The sequence below is a fragment of the Brachionichthys hirsutus genome, chromosome 10 (genome assembly GCF_040956055.1).
Source record: "Brachionichthys hirsutus isolate HB-005 chromosome 10, CSIRO-AGI_Bhir_v1, whole genome shotgun sequence".
Taxonomy (NCBI): Eukaryota; Metazoa; Chordata; class Actinopteri; order Lophiiformes; family Brachionichthyidae; genus Brachionichthys; species Brachionichthys hirsutus.
Window position 1 is genome coordinate 1,068,143 of NC_090906.1, and position 23,052 is coordinate 1,091,194.

Consider the following 23,052-nt stretch of genomic DNA (forward strand, 5'->3'; position numbering starts at 1 on the left):
AAATACAGTCAGACATCCTGTCTAAGAGGAGCATTTCAAGGAAGCCCTTGCGGATTTGTTTCAGGGCGTTCATTATCTCCCCATTGAGGATTGCCGGCACTAGATTTCGAGCTGACTCTATTAATGACACAAGACCGATCTGGCTCCCCGACCGGGAATCGAACCCTGACCGCGGGGGTGAGAGCGCGGAACCCTAACCACCACACCGCGGTTTCCATATATATATTCCCGTGCACCGAAATTCCTGAATATATATATTGAAATGTCTGAAAATATATATTGAAATTTCTGAATATATATATGGAAATTTCTGAATATATATATGAAAATCTCTGAATATATATATCAAAATATATATTCCGGAGTTCGGTCCATACTCTCAGACTTTTCATATATATATTCCAGAGTTCGGTCCATATTCTCAGACTTTTCATATATATATTCCAGAGTTCGGTCCATATTCTCAGACTCACTTTTGATATATATATATCATAAGTTCCTGAACGGCATGCCATAATATGCATATATATAATGATAACCATAATTCTGACGATGCATAATGTATATTAGACTGTTCCTGTTCAGTTCGCCACGGTTTAACAAATAATCCAGACATAAATGAAGGAATATTAAGAAAAGAACAGATGTATTTTCAGAATCCCTGCTTTATTTTTTAATTTTCCTGTGTTTGCAGATTTTCCCATATTAATTTCCATAGTACGCCGTACTGCTCAGAGAACAACTTTGCTTCTGGAGTTCTGACCCACCACTGCAGATTGCCAGCCAATCACAGGCTCTAATGTCTCACATGTCCAGGTAACCCTTCTGATAATACTCAGTAACCTCACAACTGTCACTTCAAGGTGACCTATTTCATAAGGAAAGCTGCGGCTGTGGTCAGCTGGTTGGTGGTTCAGAGAGAGAGAGAGAAAGAGAGAGAGAGAGAGAGAATAATTACAAATTAACAGAAATAAAAGCGAGGGTTTGGGTTAGCCAGAGAGTTGGCACTAACTTACTTATTATGTCTTTCTATTGGTCCAATTCTTCTCTCCACCCATTCCCTACCCATCCACAAGACTCTACATCCACTCATCTCGTTACCCCCTTATTCATCTACCAGGCTGCAAACTGTAAGTATGTTTTCATTCTGGGGTTTTTATTTTTATTGAATGAATGAAAATATATTCACTTGACAGCCACTAATCCTCCAGTAACTCTCACCAGGTTCTGAATATTTATTTCACTTTTCACCTTCGAGTACATTACAATTTGTGTTTTGCAAAGTTATGATAGAGATACTGCTAGAACGTTTCAATGTTTTCGGAGGGTAGAGACACTAAATCGTGCTGTGAAATAAGTTTTGGAATCATTTGGAATACGTTTGAAAGTTTTTAGAAAGTTGTGGATTTTCACAAGTTGAGCTATGTAAACTGCATAAATGTGTTTAAATCTGAAATCACTAGACATTTTATATTTATTATTCAGACTGACAAAGAACTAATAAATCAACTAAAGACATGGGCTTCTCTGAGCTGCTGGAGGAGGTGAGTGATGTGACTATTATAAAAGCATTATTGTGAAGTTGGTTCAACTGAAATCACCTTTCCAGGTAAATCATGTGATGCAGGTGTGTAACGCACATTTCCTCTCCCCACCCCCCCCCACCCCATTGCCTTGGTGAGATGGGTGGTTTTGGGAGATACCAGTGGATCCACGTCACTATGATACTTTTTCCTAGTTTTCTATTGCTCATTCAAAACATACAGAACAACTTTGCTTCTGGAGTTCCGGCCCACCACTGCACATTGCCTGCCAATCACAGCCTCTATAATGTATCACATATCCAGGTAACTCATCGAATACTACTCAGTAACCTTACTACTGTCACTTCCAGGTGACCTATTTCATAAGGAATCCTGTTTCTTACATAAGCACGTAACTTATTTCCCGAACAGCTTAGCTGTCTGGCACTACCAAGTAATACGTGTTCAGGTTATCCTGAATCAAATTTTTAATTTACGGTTCTACTAGGCGGCAGCTGTGACTCAGTGCCAGTGGTCGGCTACTTATCAGTTGGTTGGTTGATAAGTTGACGGCCACTGCAACCCTGCAGCCCACAGGTCAAAGTATCCTTGGACAAGATAATGAACCCTTAATCCTTTTCAAATACAAAATGTCTTGTGTGCATCTGTTTCACTACCACACATCATTCCTATAACTGAATTACATCTTTCCTCTCATGAATGTGAGCGATTTAGATGTCTGATGCCTGTGGTTGGTTGTATTTAGATGGATGAGAAGCAGCTGCTGAAAGCTTTCATCCCTCTGGACTCATCAGGAACTAGACTCGATCGCTGCAGCAGGTGAATGTTCCTTTTTTCAGGCTCTGTGTTGCATTTCATTGATACCTACTTATATTCTGTCGTAATGGCCTGCCTCATTTGTTGCTGCTATTATTCAGGTATGTGGAGCCTCAATGGCATTTAATTACCACACACAGTTCAACCAATGTCAGCCTGCAAAGGACAGAAGAATGTTTGGATGGATGGACATTTGACCGCTCCGAGTTCCTCTCTACTACTATTTCTGAGGTATGATCTTCTGAGAAGACTAATGCTCATAATCCTCCACATTGCTGTTAATATTTGTTAAATGGAGATTTCAGTGATCATTAATAAGATCATGGTTGTCTGTCAGGGCCTAAGGCAGGTAAGAACCCAAATGTGAGGCGGTTTGAGTGGGAGTCCAAAAACATGTTTGATGTTCGGTACCAGGGAGTCAGTCCAGGACAGCAGACAGAGCAGGTTAGGGGCAGGCGAAGGTCAAACACCAGGTGGTCAGGAAGGTCAGGCAGACAGGTCCACACGGAGGGGAAGATCCCTGGTGGACAGCCAAATCCGCTGCCCAGGGGTGTACAGCGGAGCAGGGGTGCGACGACGGTTTGCCGACCGTTGGTAGCGTTCTGAGGTCCGTAGCAGGGTCGACCTGGCCTTCTCCCAGGTCCGTCGGCATCGGCGGACAAAGGCTTGGACCGAGGGGACCCTGGTCTCCACTACCTGCTCAGGGAACAGCGGTGGCTGGTAACCCAGGTAACACTGGAAGGGGGAGAGCCCGGTGGCCGAGCTGGGGAGCGAGTTATGAGCATACTCGACCCACATGAGCCGTGTGGACCAGGAAGAAGGATTGCTGGAGGTGAGACAGCGCAGAGAAGCCTCCAGCTCCTGATTCATCCTCTGGGCCTGTCCATTTGACTGGGAGTGGAATCCAGATGACAGGCTGACCGTAGCCCCCAAGAGGCTGCAGAACTCGGAAGCGAGAGGTGAACTGGGGTCCCCGGTCCGACACAACGTCGACGGGCAGTCCATGGAGGCAGAAGATGTGTTGCAGGAGGGTCTCCGCTGTCTCCTTGGCCGATGGGAGCTTTGACAGAGGGATAAGATGACCCGTCTTCGAAAAACGATCAATAACAGTGAGGATGACTGTGTTACCGTCAGAAACAGGCAGGCCAGAGACGAAGTCCAAGGAGATGTGGGACCAGGGACGGTGCGGAATGGGCAGCGCTTGCAGGAGACCAGAAGGTGGTTGGTTGGAGCTTTTATTCTGGGCACAGACAGGGCATGCGGTGACGAAGTCCCGGACATCCTCCTTCATAAAGGGCCACCAGAACCGCTGCTGGACCGAAGCCAACGTCCGCTTTACCCCCGGGTGGCATGCCAAGCGGGAGGAATGACCCCATTGGAGGGCTAGTGAGCGGAGCCCGGGGGGAACGTAAAGGTGGTCCGCTGGGCAGGAGCTCGAAAATCCGGCATATTTACATCTATTAGATGCTTCTGTATAGATGTTCATTAATGTACACTGTCCCTATCAAATAGATGAATAAATAAAATAAAAATAAAAACTATCCGGGTGGGATTGACAATCACACAAAGGCAGGAAGTCAAGGTCAGAAAGGAGAAAGGAGGGGCGGGCACCAAAATAAAACAGGAATTGGTAAAAACACAGACACAAGACAAAAACTGGACATGACACATACCAGTGACTGAAAAAAACAGGACTGAAAGACAGCATGGAGGCACTAATCATAGCAGCAAAAGAACAGGCCCAAAACACAAGATTAATAGAGGCCATAAGTGATCTCCGGAAGAAAGTCCCCTGGAACCTGCAGCGGGTGACTGTATACAAGCTTTGCAGATGAGACCTGGAGATCCTTCTTCGGGGCACAATATAGGCCGACTATAACTCATGGCAAACAGTCAGCCCAGTCACAGCCTGTGAGAATAGCCCTCAGAGCGACCGTGGACTTGTACTTCCGTACTTGGCTTACCGATAACAAACTGTCACTACACCTTGGTAAAACAGAATCTATTCTTTTTGTGTCAAGACACTCTCTAAGTGAGATAAATGTTAATGATTTCAAGGTCACAGTCAATAATACAGTAATCTCGAGCAAAGACAAGGTTACTTATTTGGGCTGTGTTCTTGACAAATACCTGTCTGGTGATAGTATGGCAACTAAGGTGATCAAACAAGTCAATCAAAGAACAAGATTTTTGGGCAGAATGTCTAGTTTTGTCAACACAGGTGCTCTCCGGACTCTTTCTGGAGCCCTCGTTCAGCCCCTTTTTGACTATGCTAGCACCTCCGGGTACTACAAAACATTGAAATGTTCCTGAAAACCAAGCTCCAAACTTCAAGAACAAACCGATTCGGCGACTTCTCAATCTGGGTAAATCATCTTTTTACAATACTGCCCCCCCAAGGGTGGAACTGCATGACTCCTGCCATCAAAACATGCACCTCTTTGGCCTCATTCAAAACAGCCCTAAAAATTCACCTTTCAGGGGGGCAGAAATGGAGATAGTCATCACAACTCTCTCTGGAGCAATCCCCCCCATTTTTTGTACACCTACTGTTGTGTCCCGTAGGGCGAAGGAGCAGAGCAAGACCCCAAAAATGCGGAGACAGAGGTGGGAAACCAAAATAGAGTCTTTAATTGCTCCCAAACACAAAACACTCAGTCTAAACTGTACTGAGGGATGGACAGGCTGGAACGTCCAGTAAGAAATCAACACAAAATCACAGCCAAACAAAAGTGCAGAAACAACAGCTGGGCGGGAAATCAACTCCAACAAACAAAATCCAAAATACTCAGCTGGGTTCGGTAACTGGCAGAGAACGGAACTGCTTCTCCAAAAAACGCAGGGACTGGAACGGGAAACAGTTACGGGAGGCATTCGGGCGATCTGGTAACCGACGGTGGAGACGGAGGGATTTTAAGCAGTGGGGTAATAGGGATGATGGGTTCCAGGTGCGTCTGTTACTGCCGCTCCGTTCTCTGCCATGCCCACTGTCAAGAGAGAGGGAGAGGGAAGAATGAATGAAACCAAAACAACCCTGAACCCCAACACCTACTGTGTACATATTATGTGTTTTATTTATTTATTGTTATTCTGCATCTATGGAGTAATTTAATATTAGTTTTATTGGTATTATTAAATGTTGATGATTTATGATTTTGAAATGCTCCTCTTAGACAGGATGTTTGACTGTACTTGTACCCTAACATTCTATCTAATAAATATATTTATCATTCATCATCATCATGTTTTTTCCTCCAGGTTCTCCAGTTTCCTCCCACCTCTGAATACACACAAGTTAGGTGAACTGATCACTCCCATTGTCCATAGGTGTCAGGTCACAGACAGGGAGAACCCAAAAGCACGACAGGAAAATCCAAAAACGTAACTTCAATGTTCCAGCACAGGTGAAAGTCTCGACCAGCAGACAAATCAGGATAGGGGTAGGCGATAAGACAAGTTCCAGGAAACAGGCAGAGTTCACGAAACAGGTAATCAGACCAATAAGGCAGACAAATTCAGAGGAGCAGGCAAACAGACAAAAATCCAAAAAACATGCAGGGCAGGTACACATGAATAAGAATCAGGATTAGAGTCCTGGAGAGTAGGAACAAGTCACTGACAATCCGGCAGAGAGCAGAGGACTGAGCAGAGTGGGTGGGCTGAGGAGGAGATGAGCAGCAGGTGTCCAGAGCAGCACAGGTAATGTGGATGAGATGATGACGGGTGTGGCAGGCAGTGTAGCAAGCGTAGAGCAGGAGGGTGGAGCTATGTGGAGCAGAAAGCTCTGGATGGGTTCATGACAGTAGGTGTGAGTGTGCATGAAAGTGTTTGGATTTCTATGTGTGGCCCAGGGATGCGCTGGCGACGTGTCCTGGGTGTACCGGCCTCTCACCTATAGTCATCTGGGATAGACTCCAACAAAACCCGAGACCTGAAAGATGGATAAAGCGGCTGTAGACAAAACCTCAATCAACTCAACTACAGTCGCTTTAGCCACAGAAATGTAGAAAATAGATGGCTGTAAGCAGAGGTCACCTGAAGGAGGCGATCATTAGACCAGACTTTTACTGCAACACTGATCAAAAGGACTCACATTCATCAAACGCCCATTTCTGTTTCTTGTCCTGCAGTGGAACCTGGTGTGCTCTTTCCATCCTCTCAAACAGATGATTCAGACCATCTACATGGGTGGATTTTTAGTGGGAGGTATTATCTTCGGCACTCTGTCAGACAGGTGACTTGTCTAAGTTGTGAACACTACATTTAACCACTATAGCTTTACATTGGTCAAGGTCAGAGCCAATGGCAACGTTCATATCCTTGCAGCTGCACTCTAAAATGAAACACGTCTTGTTCTTTTTTCTTCTGTCAGGTTTGGGAGACGGTCAGTCTTACTGTGGTTGCACCTGCAGCTGGCTGTGTTTGGCTGTGCTTCAAGTCTCTCTCCTTCCTACACCGTCTTCTGCATTTTTAGATTCCTCTGTGGAATGGCAGTGGCTGGACTGCTTATTGTTGGAATTACACTAAGTACTTAGCTTTCTTTCATTTTGTCCTAAATTGCAGGTCCATGAGACTGTTGACTTACTAATTCTCTATAAAACATTAACTGTTCAAATGTTTTCGAAAGCTATCAACCTACATGTTCACTTGTGTGACTGTTTTTCTCTCTGTCTCCAGATATGGAGTGGATCCCAAGTAAAGCAAGAGCAATAGTGGGCAGCATAAATTCTTGCAACATCGCATTTGGCCAGATTGTCCTGTCAGGTATTGCCTATTTTCTGAGTGACTGGAGGAAACTGCAGGTGGCCCTTGCCGCCCCACATTTCCTGTTCTTCGCCTACACCTGGTTAGTGCAGATTTTCAAAGTAATTTTCTCGAATCCGTTGAGTCTATTACAAGTCAAGCTGTTCTCATATTTATGTTCTTGTCATGGCCTAGGGCAGGTACAAACCCTAATGCGAGGCAGTTGAGCGGAAATACAAAAACAGCTTTTATTGTCGGTTGGGACAGTCAGGCAGACAGATCCGAGGGGGCAGGCACAAGGAATGTCCAAGAGACAGGCAGGGGTCACAAACCGGAGAATCCGGGCAGGCAGGCAGACAGATCCCAAGGGGCAGGCGAAGAGACAGAATCCGGGTAGCAGGCAGGGTCGATACAAGGGAGGTCGGTCTGAAGTGCTGGAGAGCAGGTAACATTACTGACAATCTGGCAAGGGTGTGGTGACTGAGCTGAGCATATATGGAGTCTGGGCTGATGACTGACGGGTTGCAGGTGCTGACAGGAACACAGGTGACGGGAATGAAGTGATTGCAGGAGCAGAGGGGAGGGGAAGACAGGGAGAGTTAGTGGGAGAATGACACCGGCCCGCCTCGAGGTGTGACAGTTCTCTAAATGCTCATTTATTTCTAATCTAATACTTGCTCTACAATTGCAGCTCAGGGATAAATAAAATCTTTCCCATGCTGGCTCTGATTGTTCAGGTGGTGCTCAGAGTCAGCTCGTTGGTTGATTCTGAATGGTCGGTCTGATGTGGCATTAAAGAATCTCCACAGAGTTGCTCGAATCAATGGGAAACCAGAGATGATTGATAAATTAACAAGAGAGGTAACTTGTCTCACTTCTAACCACCTCTCTGCCATATATATAATAACAGGCGACTGCAGAAACTGACATCAGTCTCATATGACCTGCAGGTTTTAGACTCTCAGACAAAAAAGGAGATCGAGACGAGTCGTTTGTCATTCACAGCATACGACCTGCTGAAGACCAGAGGAATGAGGCGAATCACCATTTGTCTATTTGTCGTCTGGTCTGAAGAATACATTTGTTTTGTTTACTTTGCCTTTATCAGATGCATGTGTAACTCTACACAGATGTGTGATTCCCATCCATCTGTGCACCAGTCTACCTGTCAATATGTAGAGTGTCTCCTTCTGCAGGTTCTCCACCAGTTTTTCGTATTACGGACTGACGATGGATCTGCAGCAGTTTGGAGTGAGTACATCAAAGCAAACCCAAGTCAACCATGGGATAAAATTATTTCAGTGCTTCCAGGATCTACCCCTGGTACCCTCCCAAATGACTGGGCCCGACATGCCAAGACTTTTAACTTGTAGATTAGCTCCCTTTTCGCAGCAGGCTAGTACATTGGCACCATTCTTCCATTATTTGTGAAAAAGTCCCTGAAACATGTGAAGTCCTCCGCTTGGAGCTCAACTCAATACTGAAACAATTTTTATCAACTAAGATGGTTGATAAAAATTTCCAACAGCCTTGAGTTGGAAAATCCACTTCGTCAGCACGCCATAATACTATGTTGAAGGACAGCACCGGTATGTATCACTCCACGAGGCTCCTTACCATAATACTATGTTGAAGCACAGCACCAGTACGTATCACTCCGCAAGGCTCCTGACTATAATACTATGTAGAAGCACAGCACCGGTACATATCACTCCGCGAGGCTCCTGAACATAATACTATGTTGAAGCACAGCACCGGTACGTATCACTCCGCGAGGCTCCTTACTACGGCAGCCGTAACGCTCTGACAATCCATCTAGCGGTGTGGCTTTGTCGCTTACCAAAGTTGTACTAAAACATTTGGACTTATTTTTGAGTGCCGTGTACCACATAAAAGGCACATTGCGTTAAAAGGTGCACGGTCAAGTTTTGAGAAAATTAAAGGAATTTAAGTGCGCCTTATGGTCTGAAAAATGCGGTACTTCCAATCACACGCCTTCAATTTCAAACTGGAATAGGGTTCAGCCTAATGCTTTCAAGGAGCACAGTACCAGATCCTGTGCAATGCATTAAGTTGAGCCCAACTATCAAGCCAGTATATTTCAACCTCATGCACCTGCTTCAGCTATTTTACCGTCAGAGAGATTATATTCCAGGTCCCAAAACCAGATTTGGCAGCACGTCCAGCAAGGCAAAGCCCACCTTTGTTTGCTATCCAATCCACATAGGACCAGACCTCTTTGGAGGAGTCTGGCTCACTGGACGATGGACCCACCCGCTCTTTGACAATGATTTTTAAGGTCCTCAAAAAATACAAAAGTCCTGAATGGAATAGAACTTAATAACAGTTCTAACAGTGTGCGGATGTGTGTCTCAGTGTCGGTGTGTGTGGGTGTCAGTGTGTTACTTGTCGTCAACTGCATTGTGAAATTGAATGTGCTTGTCATCCACTGCGTTGCAAAAACAATTGGTCTTGATGAATGATGAATATATTTATTAGATGGAATTTTAGTGTACAAGTACAGTCACACAGTAGCATGTATTACAGTACAAATGCAATCAAACATCCTGTCTAAGAGGAGCATTTTAAAAAAGCCCTTGCGGTCTTGTTTCCGTTGAAAGTCCTTAATGCATAAATCATTGACATTTAACAATACCAATAACTTATATACATTTTTCAAACATTTCTCTCCTGTTTATCATTAATGAATCACTGAACTCTCCCATCATGTAACTACATCTTCACATGATCTTTTTTGTAGTATAGTTGTAGGGAATTTCCGCATTAGATGGGATTCCACAACGTGATTACATGCCGACATCACAACAGGAACGCACCACATTAATTTTTGTATTACTATTACTGATTTACATGAACGTCTCATTTTGGTCACGACACATAATAACGCTGAATAACAGGGGTTAAGATTGGCTAGGGCGGGCCCCCACCCCATCAGGGGATGGGCTCATGGACATGAAGACACGGAGGAAGAGAACGGGCCTTTGTTCGGACTTGAGACACACACAAGGCACAGGATCGAACCTCAGCGCTGATAATCTAAACAAACTGTACTGATCTGTTAATTATATAAATATCTTAATCTTGACCCACGTCCTCCTCATTGACTACGTACCCACGAAGGAGAACAAAGAACCGGAAGAGGGTTTGGTGAACCCTTACGCAATCATTATTATCACGTACTCGAAACTGATAGTCTGAGGGGCAATGGCTTTGAGCTTTATTCGTCCAGAGAGAATGTGAAGAACAACAGCAATTCTATTTAATATGGTTAAACCATATTAAATAGTAATACATGTATATTGTTTAATTAACATGTTCAGGATATCATATTAAAAAAATAAAAAAAATAAACACTACAGTGATAACAAAACTACTCTTTGGCGTCCCCCTGGAGAAATTCACAATGCCAGCTCCTGCTGTGCATTTAATTTTCAGAACTCCATCATTCAGAACATCTTGAAAAAATGTAAGTTGAACAGAATTCCTGCCCTGAAGAAGCAGTGATCACAGCCTTCTACTCCCAAATAGAAACTGTATGAGTAAGTTTGTTAGTTTTACTGAATCTTTGAGTGCGGTCATCGCAGAGTACAATCAAAGAGAGGGTAGATTGTGAAGGCCTGTCTAATGCCACAGAATGGGTAAATATAGATTAAAGAACAAACCTACCCTGAGTGAGTGCAAAGCAAATTTAAGATTAGGGAGCCACCCTTCCATTTTCATTATTTTATTTTTAAATTAATCTGGAAAATCTATCAAATTTTTTGTTTTATTTTATTATTTTTATGTGAAACACTTTGACCTGCATATTTTGTGTGAAAGAAGCTCTTCAAACAAAGTGTACATTATTATACTGCTGTTCTGCTCTTGATTATTCCAGGTGGATATCTACCTGATGCAGCTCATCCATGGAGCAGTTGAAATTTTTGCCAAATTTTTAGTTTTCTTTGTTCTTTCTTTCCTGGGGAGGAGGGTATCTCAGTCCTCTTGTCTCATCTTGGCAGCCATCACCATCTTCACAAATATCTTCATCCCCAGGGGTGAGAAAAAGCACCAATGTACTACTATAAACTTCATTCCAATAATTAACTTGAACTTCCAGACTAGGACCTGAACACAGTCAAAATATACCTTCACTGCACCTAACCTGAACCATGAAACAAAACAGAGGGGCAGAACAGAAAGACTACATGTTTATTTTATAACTCTCTCCACAGATATGAAGGCCATCAGGACCACGTTGGCATGTCTGAGTAAAGGTTTTACCGGGGCCTCCTTCAGCACTGTCTACTTGTACACCGGAGAGCTCTACCCCACCGTCATCAGGTGAGACTGCTGGCTCGAACCCATTAGCCCGTTAAAGACAGCCGATTTTGAGCAGGTCTGTTGTGTTTTACAACAGTCTTGCTGAAAATCGGCTGTCTTTAACATAGATTTAAAAAGCATGTATTGTGGCGAGCACTTGGTAACAGGTCTCTCACCCAAGAGGTTTATGGGTAGTGGGTGTGGTTTTGCACCCAGAATGTTTTGGCGCTCTTACTTCATTCATTCTGTTGTTGGCATCTGAGAAGTAAAGAACAGTAATCCACCTTGGTCTCCGAGTCCTTCCTCATCTTGCCACAGTATTACCTATTACTGAAAGAATAACATGATAGATTTTCTGCAGATAAAACGAAACCATCATCTCTGTTAAAAGTGCTTGTGAAAAAGTACCCTCCATCAGAACTCTTGGTTGTTTGAGTGATGCATTTAGTCATTTCACTAGATCGTTACATATATTCAATCTGTCAGGCATGTCGCCTCATGATGATGATGATGATGAATGTGTTTGTGTGTTTTCAGGCAGACAGGATTGGGGTTTGCCTCCACCATGGCGAGGATTGGCGCCATGGCAGCCCCTGCCATCTTAATCCTGAACGAGGTGAAATTCAACTTTCTAAATTTTGCTATAAAAATAAAATAAAAAAATTGAAGCCCATTGGAGGTGCTCCAACGACAGGGGGATCACACTCCTCAGCCTCCCTGGGAAAGACTATTCCGGGGTACTGGAGAGGAGGAGTAGGCCAATAGGCGAACTTCGGATTCAGGAGGAACATTGTGGTCTTCTTCCCTGTCACGGAACACTGGGCCAGCTCTACACTCGCCATCGGGTGCATAAGGGCAAAGCTCTTGATTTACTAGTCAATCTACATTCCTACTCTCACCTATGGTCATGAGCTTTGTGTTTAAACTGAAAGGACAAGATCAGGGTGGTACGGCAGGGTGGCTCGGCACACCCTTAGAGACAGGGTGAGGAGCTCAGTCACCAGGGAGGAACTCGGAGTAGAGCTGTTGCCCCTCCACATCAAGAGGAGTCGGCCGAGGTGGCTCGGGCATCTATTTCAGATCGCTCCTGCAAGCATCCCTTTCAGATTTAAATATTGTCGTTTATGCAACAAAAATCTTAATCCATCTGCTTGTCGGCTTGTATGAATGTTTGGTTAACCCAGTGGTTCTCAAAAGGTGCGATGTCAGGGGGGGCGCCTGTGACCGCGGAGTAAATGCTTTTTTTGCCTTACGAGATTAAAGTGTAATTGCACATCCACTCCAGTAGTTGGCAGTGGCGCCCTGATTGTCAGAGAAGAAGAGCAGTTGTAAACAAACCCTCAAGAGACAGCGCAGATAAATATTTAACGGGGTAAAAGAGAGACGGAGAGAGAAGGAGATGATAAAACAAAGGAAGGTCAGCCGAAAGCAAACCGCTTGGCTTCACCGTGACTCCGGTGGGAGAAGAAGACCTGACTTCCTCATTTTGCTAAAAGCACAATTCTTTTTTTATTTTGGTTTTGTAGGTTAAAGTGTTTTATATTTTGTGCTCCCTAGTTAATGTTGCTGATCAATTTGAATTTATTATTAGTTATTGATGGGGCGACGGTGGCGCAGTGGTCGTCCTATGATCGAGAGGTTGGCGGTTCGATCCCCGTCTCAGGCACATGTGTACACTGTCGTTGTGTCCTTAGGCATGACACTTCACCCACATTGCCCGGGCGCATGTGCACGCTGCGACCAGCAGCAGAGTGTAATTGCTGTAAACCAATTCTAACTTCGGGTACATGTTACCTTACACCTTTAATTTAATTTAATTGTATAAATTATAGTTTAAGGATTAAAATGTCAGGCAAATTTATGCACTTCAAATATTTTCTGTTGCAGACAAAAAAAATGGTAATAAAGTTATTCTTTGTTGTGAGTTGATCTATATTTCTTTCTTTTTCATATTTCTTTGTATGTTATCAAGGATACAAGCGTGGTTTTTTTAGGGGGGGGGGGGGCGATATGTTTTATTCTTCCTAGGGGGGGCAGACAGAAAATAATTGAGAAGCACTGGGTTAACCTGATGTTTTGAGCATCTGTTTAACCAGACCAGAGCAGATAACAAATCCATGCTAACATGATTGATGACCTCATCTTTCAGGTGCTCCCTGCTCTACCTGGTCTTGTGTACGGGGGTTCAGCATTGGTGGCCGGATGCTTGGCCTGCTTCCTGCCAGAGACGCTGAACATGCCACTGCCAGAAACCATAGATGATGTGGAACAGAAATGGTGAGCTAATGGCCACCATTCAGCTTTACCATTGCTAGTTCACAGCAGTCGTTTGTTTGCCATGTTAGCTTCATTAGCAGCTGTAGTTTAATGAACAGTATAATCCTTATCAGCTGTGCAAGCATCATTAGCAAAAAGGGTATTTTCAGCTATTTTTGCAGTGTTACATTATTTGACAGTAATTACCTCCGCAAAGGTGAAGGTTGTGTAATTTCCAGTTTGTCTGTCTGTCTGTTCGTCCGTTGGCAAGATAACTCAAAAAGTTCTGGACGGATCTGGATGAAAATTCCAGGAAATGTTGGGACTATTACCAGGAACCGATTATTCAATTTTGGTAAAGATCCAGAAGAGATCCTGGATTATCGATCACTTTGAAATGTTTGTTAACATTGCAGTTAATGCCGCTTCAAAATTTGTTCTCAATATCTCCATTGATTATTGACCGATATTTATGGGATTTGACAGTCATGCAGGGTGGAGACGTCTATTTTACGACCAAATTTCATCCAGATCAGATCCAGAATGGAGTCAGTACAAAATCTTTAGTTTTAACATTGACAGATTCAAAAACAGTCATTCACACACACCCATGTTCAATTTAGGGCAAACAATTTGCTGAATTTACATGGTTTCGGTTGTGTGAGGAAGTCGCAGAACCTGGAGGGAACCCATGCAGATGCACGGCGAACATGCAAACTCGTTATAGAACAGTCGCAGGTTGGATTTGAACCGATGACCTTCTTGCCGCAAGACAACAGCGCTTACCAGCCGTTCCGCCTTGCTACCCAACCATTGGGTAACAGAAGGTTACCCGCTGCTTGCAGGGTTAACAGAGACGCGAGTGGATTCGCTGCATTTCCAGGCTTTGTTAGAAGCAGGCTTGTATTGGAATCAAGACATAACTTTAGGCCGAATTTCTGTTACCCTGAAATATTTCTTTCATTTCTTTCACCTGCTCTCTGCCAATGGCGGCGAAAAAAACATCCAGTTCCTAACTTTCATGTGACTTTTGTGTCACATGCCTAAAAACCTCTGTCATGGCTAGTATGGGGTAACAGCACCTTCACTCAATACTCATTCATGGTCATGGTTATCAGTCACCAACTTGATCATTAGCTATCAACTAATGTCATTTTATTAACTAAAAACTGTCTGCCTTCAGGTCTGGAAGAAAGCCTACCGCTCAGGAAAGCACGTCATTGTGTGAAGGAGGGGCTTCTGAGTGTGGGGGTGTGGTCTCAGCAGAAGACGTACCTTTAAAAGAGCTGCAGGATGTGGAAGAGGCAGGACTCAATGCCTTCTGACCAATCGGTCCCCTCAGAGAAGCAATCAATGACTCATCAGTTGGCTGGACTGCACTTTGGACAACCAGATGGCTCAAGTCTTTGATGATGAAAAATAAAATAATAAATAAACCAATGAAAATCAGAGTGATTCATTTCAGTATAAGAGTGTCTCTTTTTTTTTTTTTTACCAAAAATGTATTCAATGAGAAAATGTATTCTCAATTATTTGTCAGATATGGCCCTGCGGTGAGCTGGCACCTTGTCCAGGGTGTACACCGCCTTTCCCTCGTAGCATGAAGGGATATTGTAAAACCCCGGTTTGTATTATTCTGGGCGGAGCCTAACTGCTACTCTATTCTGGAGCACAGAGGCTCAACTCGGATATCAGCCCTCCGTTTCAATAGTGTTAAATGATCCTTACTGCCTAATCCGGGGAGTTTACCCTGTCATCCAAGGTCGTGCATGAATCAATTTCGGCTGAGATTTGGTGAAGCATGAGCCCGACACTATTCACTACGTTTTATCTGACCTCTGCCCTGTTAACCCCTGTGGCACTGTGGTCATCCAGGAGTCCCAACAATTATTACAACCAAATGCTATTTAGAAATCTGGATAAATTAGACTTCTCGGACAGCATTATAAATTCTTGTGTGAGGAGGAAAACATTTAACGACATAACATAGTCTTTGGAACGGTTTAGATGTTATTCTGGCATAAACTCTGTTTTTACAACATGTAAGAAGTCAGAGAAAAATAAGATTTTAACGTTATGAATTTAGAAGCTTGATTTAGAATCAAAAAGCAATAATCTGGATAAAGCATATACACTTAATAACATAAATTGATTTAATAAATCAGAATAAAACCCACTTTCCTGTCCTGTTTCTAACCTTTACATATCTAATACGGAGTGTAGACGAGCCAGACAGGAGATGAGTCTTGAATAAAAAAAAAAAAATCATTTTTTTGAAGAAAAAGAGTATACAGTGGTCCCTCGCTATAACGCGGTTCATCTTTCGCGGCCTCGCTGTTTCGTGGATTTTTTAAATGCAATTTTGCATGTTTTGTTACAGTGCTTGAACGCACATTGTGTTCTGTGTCCTGATTGGGTAAGGGATTGTACCATCTTTCGGGTCCTATCGCGTGCGCTCATGCTCCACTTCCCCGAGAGAGCGGGCGAGACGGGCCGGTGGTGCGCCCAGGGCCCACGCTTCCCCACCCCCTATGAGTAGAGGGGAGAGCCACAAGCACCTTCCCCGGGATCCCACCTCGGCCGGCGTGGCACCGGCCCTCACTTTCAGTGCGCCACGGGGTTTCGCAGACACCCTCTGACTCGCGCGAGCGCTAGACTCCTTTGTCGGTGTTTCAAGACTGGTCGGGTGGGTTGCCGACATTGCCACAGACCCCTGGCGCCTTTATATCGGGTTGTGGGCCAGTCCCCGCCCTTGCGACACGGTCGGGAGCGCACTGAGGACAGTCCTCCCCGGTCAGTGCAGTCGCACCTGAAAACAGGTTTTGATCTTTGGTTTCATTCTATACAGCATGTATTACAGTACAAATACAGTCAAAGATCCTGTCTAAGAGGAGTGTTTCAAAAAAGCCCTTGCGGATTTGTTTCAGGGCGTTCATTATCTCCTCATTGAGGATTGCCGGCACTAGATTTCGAGCTGACTCTATTAATGACACAAGATCGATCTGGCTCCCCGACCGGGAATCGAACCCTAACCGCGGGGGGTGAGAGCGCGGAACCCTAACCACGACATCGCGGTTTCCATATATGTATTCCCGTGCACCGAAATTTCTGAATATATATATTGAAATGTCTGAATATATATATGGAAATTTCTGAATATATATATGTACATTTCTGAATATATATATGGAAATTTCTGAATATATATATCAAAATATATATTCCGGAGTTCGGTCCATATTCTCAAAGTTTTCATATACCGTACTTTTTGGATTATATGTCGCCCCGGATTGTAGGTCGCACCAGCCAAAAAATGCATAATTAAGAAGAAAAAACCATATATGAGTCGCACTGGAGGATAAGTCGCATTTTTGGGGAAAATTTATTTGATACAACACCAGTTATTCAGATAACTCTAGCACAAAGAACAAGTCGCATTTTTGGGGAAAATTTATTTGATACAACACCAGTTATTCAGATAACTCTAGCACAAAGAACAGGCTAACAAGTTTACCAAAATATCAGGTTTCACTCGGAATCACGAAATCCAAGGAAATCTTCATCCTCGGTGTCACTTTTGAATAACTCCGCCAACTCGGCAGGTAGACACGACACCGCTTCCTCTTCTACGTCGCTTACATCAGACTCGTCGTCAGTTGCAGTTCCAATTATTCCAGCCTTTCTGAATCCCGACAGGACGGTTTCGGTTGTCACTGAAGCCCATGCTTTGTCGATCCATTCAATGACTTCCAGGAAAGTTGCATGGCGCATTCTCCCGGTTGCCGTGAAGCTGTGCTCTCCATCCGTCATCCACTGCTCCCACAGGTTACGCAAAACTGCCTTAAAGCTCCTATTCACGGAGATATCAAGTGGCTGGAGTATTTTGGTTAAGCCTCCAGGGATGATGGCAGGTATGGAGTTGAAAACTTTTAATTTATTTTTCAACTGTGGTGTGATGTGTGCTCTCATGCTATCCATCACAAGCAGAGCTTTGCGTGCTCTAAAGAAGCCATCCGGTCGCTTATTGTAGCACTTTGTTAACCACAAGTTCATCATTTCTCCATCAACCCACCCTTTCTCGTTCACGGCGACTTCAACTGAGGAGCATTGGATTTTTGGCATGGTTTTTCGTTTGAAAATGACCATCGGTGGCAGTTTAGATCCGTCTCCACAACATGCCAGCACCACTGTGAAGTGTGATCTCTCATGACCAGTTGTAACGATATTCACACTTTTTTGCCCTTTCTCTGCAACACTTCGGCCCATGGGGATGTCAAAAGTGAGGGGGACCTCGTCCATGTTGATAATATGATCCGGTGTCACGTTGTGATCACTTACAAGCTTCTAAATGAACGCGCGGAAACTGTCAACCTTGGCTTGGAAGTCCGCTGGCAGTTTTTGGGACAGTGTCGTCCTTGCTCTGATAGAGAGGCGTTTGCGTTGCATGAAGCGGTAACACCAAGAAGGTCCTCCCGCAAAACCGTTTATATTCACCTCATTGGCAACCACCTGGGCGTGGAGACGTAACTGCACCGTTGACAAACCTCTCCCAGCAGCACGTTGTTCAAGCACCCATGCGTGAACTCGTTCCTCCAACTGCGGCCACCTAGCATGTCGCCCGCGATTAGCTTTCTTTGTTTTCTTCATTTCAGTTAGCGTAACCTCCGCTTTTCGCCAGTCCCTTACAAGTTTTTCGCTCACTCCAAACTTTCTTTCTGCTGCTCGGTTGCCGTGTTCGGCTCCATATTTCACTATCTGAAGCTTGTAAGCCGCGGAATATGACTTTCTTTTCGCCGCCATTTTGATTCAGCCCCTCTAATTGGTGTTTAGAGATAACAGGTGTGACAGATAACTCCGACCCTCCAGAAACAGCGACAGATTCTGACGGGTCACAGAGTTCCCTGTAACACCTGTTATAGAAATGTGTAGGCTACTGTCTCTGCGCTCACAAATTTTGTAAAAAAAAACATATATAAGTCGCTCCGATTTATAAGTCGCACCCCCGACCAAACTATGAAAAAAACCGCGACTTATAATCCGGAAAATACGGTATGTACATAAATAAACGCATTTGAAAAAAATATATATGGTGTAAGATTATTTTGTATTTTGTAAGGAAAAATGCAACGGTTTGTAAGGCCATGGAGCCTTGGAGGTTGACAGGTATGTGCAAGATAACAATAAAACAAAAATAAATTACTCCACAGATGCAAAACGAACAATAAATTAAAAAGACACATACTATGTACAATGTAGGTCGACAAGGGGGGGGGGGGGGGGTTGATCCGGAAAGAGTCGTGATGACTATTTCCGTTTCTGTCCCCCTAGAAGGTGAATTTTTAGGGCCGTTTTGAATGAGGCCAAAGAGGTGCATGTTTTGAGGGCAGGAGTCAAACAGTTCCACCCTTGGGGGGCAGTATTGTAGAAATATGATTTACCCATGTTAGTCCTGTAGGAGGGGGTAATCAGGTTGTTGTTTGACCTCCCTCTAGTGTTGTGGCTGTGGGTGTCACTAAATCTGTGGAGGTGTTTATTCAGGTATGCAGGGATTGAGGGGACTGAGGGCAGAGCTGCATTGACTATTTTAAATGCCAATCCCATTTTGAGTTGTTTAACCCTGTCTTCTACCCTGAGCCATTTTAGGCTAGCAAAATGTCTAGGAAGAAGGTGGGTCATGGGCCCCAGATTGAGGAGTATCCGAATTAGTTTGTTTTGGGAAGTTTGGAGCCTGGTTTTCAGGGACATTTTGATGTTGGAATACCAGGAGGCGCTAGCATAGTCAAAAAGGGGCTGAACGAGGGCTCCAGCAAGAGTCCGGAGAGCACTTTTGTTGACAAAAGTAGACATTCTGCCCAATAATCTTGTTCTTTGATTGACTTTTTTGACCACCTTAGTTGCCATACTATCGCCAGACAGGTATTTATCAGGAACACAGCCCAAATAGGTAATCTCTTCTTTGCTCGAGATTACTGTATTATCGACTGTGACCTTGAAATCATTAACATTTATCTCACTTAGAGAGTGTCTTGACCCAAATAGAATGTATTCTGTTTTACCAAGGTGTAGTGACAGTTTGTTATTGGTAAGCCAAGTACGGATTTCGGTGATCTCAGAGCTGAGAGCCTCCTCAACCTGCACTTTGTCCTCTCCCGAAATCAGGAGTGCTGAGTCATCAGCAAACAGGAACAATTTGCAGTTACAGGCAGCATTCATGTCGTTAATGTATAGGAGGAACAGTAACGGCCCTAGAATGCTGCTTTGAGGAACCCCACAGCTCACCGGGAGGGACGAGGACAAGGTTCCGTTTATGTCCACCATTTGTTCTCGTCCCTCAAGGTACGATTTCATCCAGTTTACTGATGTGCTATCAAAACCAATTGCCCTTAGTTTATCCAATAGAATGAAATGGTTAACGGTGTCAAAGGCCTTCTGGAGGTCCAGCATGGTAAATGGAAAATGGAGTGCACTTATATAGTGCTTTTTCCACCGCTTCGCGGTGCTCAAAGTGCTTCACATTCACCCATTCACACACACACTCCAGCTGGGCAACTGCTGCCATGCAGGGTGCTGCCAGACACACTGTCCAGTGCCTTGTCCAAGGCACACTTCAACATGCAGACAGCCAGAGCTGGGATTCGAACCACCGACCTTCTGATCACTGGACAACCCACCCAACTGTGCCACAGCCGCAGCATGTCCATGCCGCAGTACCGTATTTGCCCGAGTCTACTTCATGCTTGACATAGTCGGTCAGATATATGAGGAGTCAGTGGAGTGGGATGTTCTGAAGCCCGATTGGAATTCAAAGAGCAGTCTATGCTCGGCGAGGTAGCGGTTGATTTGCTCCTGGATTAATCTCTCCATAATCTTTGAGATGGAGAAAAGGATGGAAACAGGGCGGTAGTTGCCAGGTTCTAATTTGTTTCCTTTTTTATAAGGGCTTTCAGTTAGCAAAGAGTAAAGCGCAATACGATCCTAGTAAGCGATTCAATCTAGGTTCTAGTGGCTAGTGAAGTTGTAGATCATTTAGCATGAAAGGCCTCGAATCCGTTGTACGTGAATTTGGTTAATCTCTGAAAACTGTAGTACACATAATTAATCCTATCAATGTTTTGTTTGAGGTTATCCAAATCAAATTTGATTCAAACTTTCTACAATTCGGTCGTCCGAGATGCCTCTAGGGATTCCATTCACATCTATTAACAATCTGCACTCAATCTTAAATCTTAATCTTATACATTTATTGCCTCTTACCTATTACACTTGAATCGACAATGAAAGATGTTCCATTATCTGACCTAACAATTCTCAAAATTTGTTTGACATTTTATTTCACACACACACACACACACACATCAAAATATATAAACATTTCCATCATCTGAGGGTGCGACCAGCGATAACTTAGCTGATCATTCAGATTTTATGATACACGTCTCCTGTAATGAGTGTGAATGAGTGTTTGAATGGGTGAACGTGAGGCCTAATGTAAAGCGCTTTGAACACAGCAAATGTGGAAGAAGCGGATACGAGGAGTTGGGTACCCAAGGTTCGAACCACCAGGAACAGCTTTTGTCTGACTGTATGTGGGGTGGAATAGTTTGAATGTTGATCACAAGTAATGATAAAATATTCAAAGGTTTATATTAATTTATAAATGCATTATCTTGTCTTAGTACGGAGAGGGTGGGGCTTAATGTTAATCCTGGCCCATTATATAGATGGCTCCTTCTGACCATTGTTGGAATATAATTATTGTAATATATTGTATTGTATATATAAAATATTGATTATTGATTATTTAGTAATCTGTGCTATATATAAATGTTCCTTAATTGTTGTGTTTGTTTTTATTTTTTTCCATTATTTGAAGTCCAACAGATTTGAAGTTTTAGTTGTATAATGGGGATGGGATTTAATAAGTTACCTTCTTCCCACTCCTGTTCAAGCACATTTCAGTCAATATGCCAGATATAGCCAAAAGGCTATTTTTCATCTGCAGTCCCGAGACAGATGGTAAGAGTCACCCTAAATGAATAGAAGTAAAATTACATATTTACAGAGCAATAACAATACATTTAAAATAAAAAATATAAACAAATACAATAAGCTAAGTTAAACACAAGAGACCAACAATTCGACAAACATCAAACATAGACAAAAACAATGAAAACATTTACAAGGCAAGATGCCAGCAGGGGGCAGTGAGAGCCGGTCTTGTGGACAGCTCTTATTATCAATGAACTTATTCTTTAGGCGTGACTTAAATGTTTGAATGGTTTTGGCGTTAGTATGAATGAGTGTGTGGAGAAAAGTGAGTGTGAGCGGGTAAAGTACGATGTAACTGAGCTTTTGAGCGTCAACGATGCTCAATCGATGACTATTTCGCCAACTCTCAGAGCCACGCTTGGAAGGCTACAGCTCCTGAGGACATCGGGCTGGCGCAGCAGAGTTCAGCGGCCCAGAGGCAGGCGGAGACGGTGTGCCCGGAAGCAGAAGAGGCGCAAGCGGGGCGGCCTGCTAGCTAGGCTAAAGGCTAACCCGACTCGCCCGGCTGTCCCATCGCTCTTTCTGGCTAACGTTCGCTCGCTGGATAACAAGATGGACCTTCTGCGGCTGCGACTAAACACCTACAGAGAGATGCGGGATTTCTGCGTGCTTCTCCTGACGGAAACGTGGCTAAATAACAACGTGCCGGACTCCGCCGTTCAGATCGACGGCCTGCTACTCTTCCGCGCGGATCGTAACCATCTGTCGGGGAAGACGCGAGGAGGAGGCCTCTGCGTCTATATCAACAGGTTGGTGCACGAACTGTTCTGTGGTTAGCAGCCACTGTTCTGAGGCGGTAGAACATTTGACGATCAGATGCCGGCCCCACTATCTGCCACGGGAGTTCACAGCCGTGTTCGTCGTAGCTGTTTACATCCCCCCCGAGCGCTAATGCTAGCAAGGCGCTACGTGAGCTACACGACGACATCGGCAAACAGCAACACAAGCACCCGGAGGCCCTCTACGTGGTTGCAGGTGACTTTAACCACGTCAACCTGACGGACATTTTGGTGTCCGTCAGGTGGTGACATGCTGGTTCCACCAGCATGTCACCATTGCAACCCGGGGGAACAACACGCTTGACCGGGTGTATACGAACCGCAAGGACAGCTACAGGGCTACCCCCCCCGTCCCCACCTCGGCCTCTCTGACCACATCTCCATCATGCTGGTCCCTTCCTACCGTCCTGTGTGCAGGTACGCTCGCCCAACACAGAAATCCATCACTGTGTGGCCCGGTGATGCTGCCTCAAAGCTGCAGGACTGCTTTGAGCTGACTGAATGGCAGATCTTCAGGGAAGCGGCAACATATGCTGGAGACG

General features: G+C 44.3%; 1 protein-coding gene across 1 annotated transcript; it reads left to right on the forward strand.

Annotated features, from left to right (window-relative positions):
• Positions 1 to 1,517: 1,517 nt before the first annotated feature.
• LOC137900522 (solute carrier family 22 member 6-like) lies at positions 1,518 to 15,007 on the forward strand. Its single transcript, XM_068744621.1, has 15 exons — positions 1,518 to 1,544; positions 1,683 to 1,847; positions 2,290 to 2,363; positions 2,462 to 2,591; positions 6,491 to 6,594; positions 6,733 to 6,887; positions 7,038 to 7,206; positions 7,841 to 7,964; positions 8,054 to 8,169; positions 8,300 to 8,354; positions 11,002 to 11,161; positions 11,339 to 11,447; positions 11,964 to 12,042; positions 13,576 to 13,703; positions 14,866 to 15,007. Exons 1-15 carry the CDS (start codon positions 1,518 to 1,520, stop codon positions 15,005 to 15,007), a joined length of 1,737 nt encoding a protein of 578 aa, XP_068600722.1.
• The last annotated feature ends 8,045 nt before the right edge of the window (positions 15,008 to 23,052 follow it).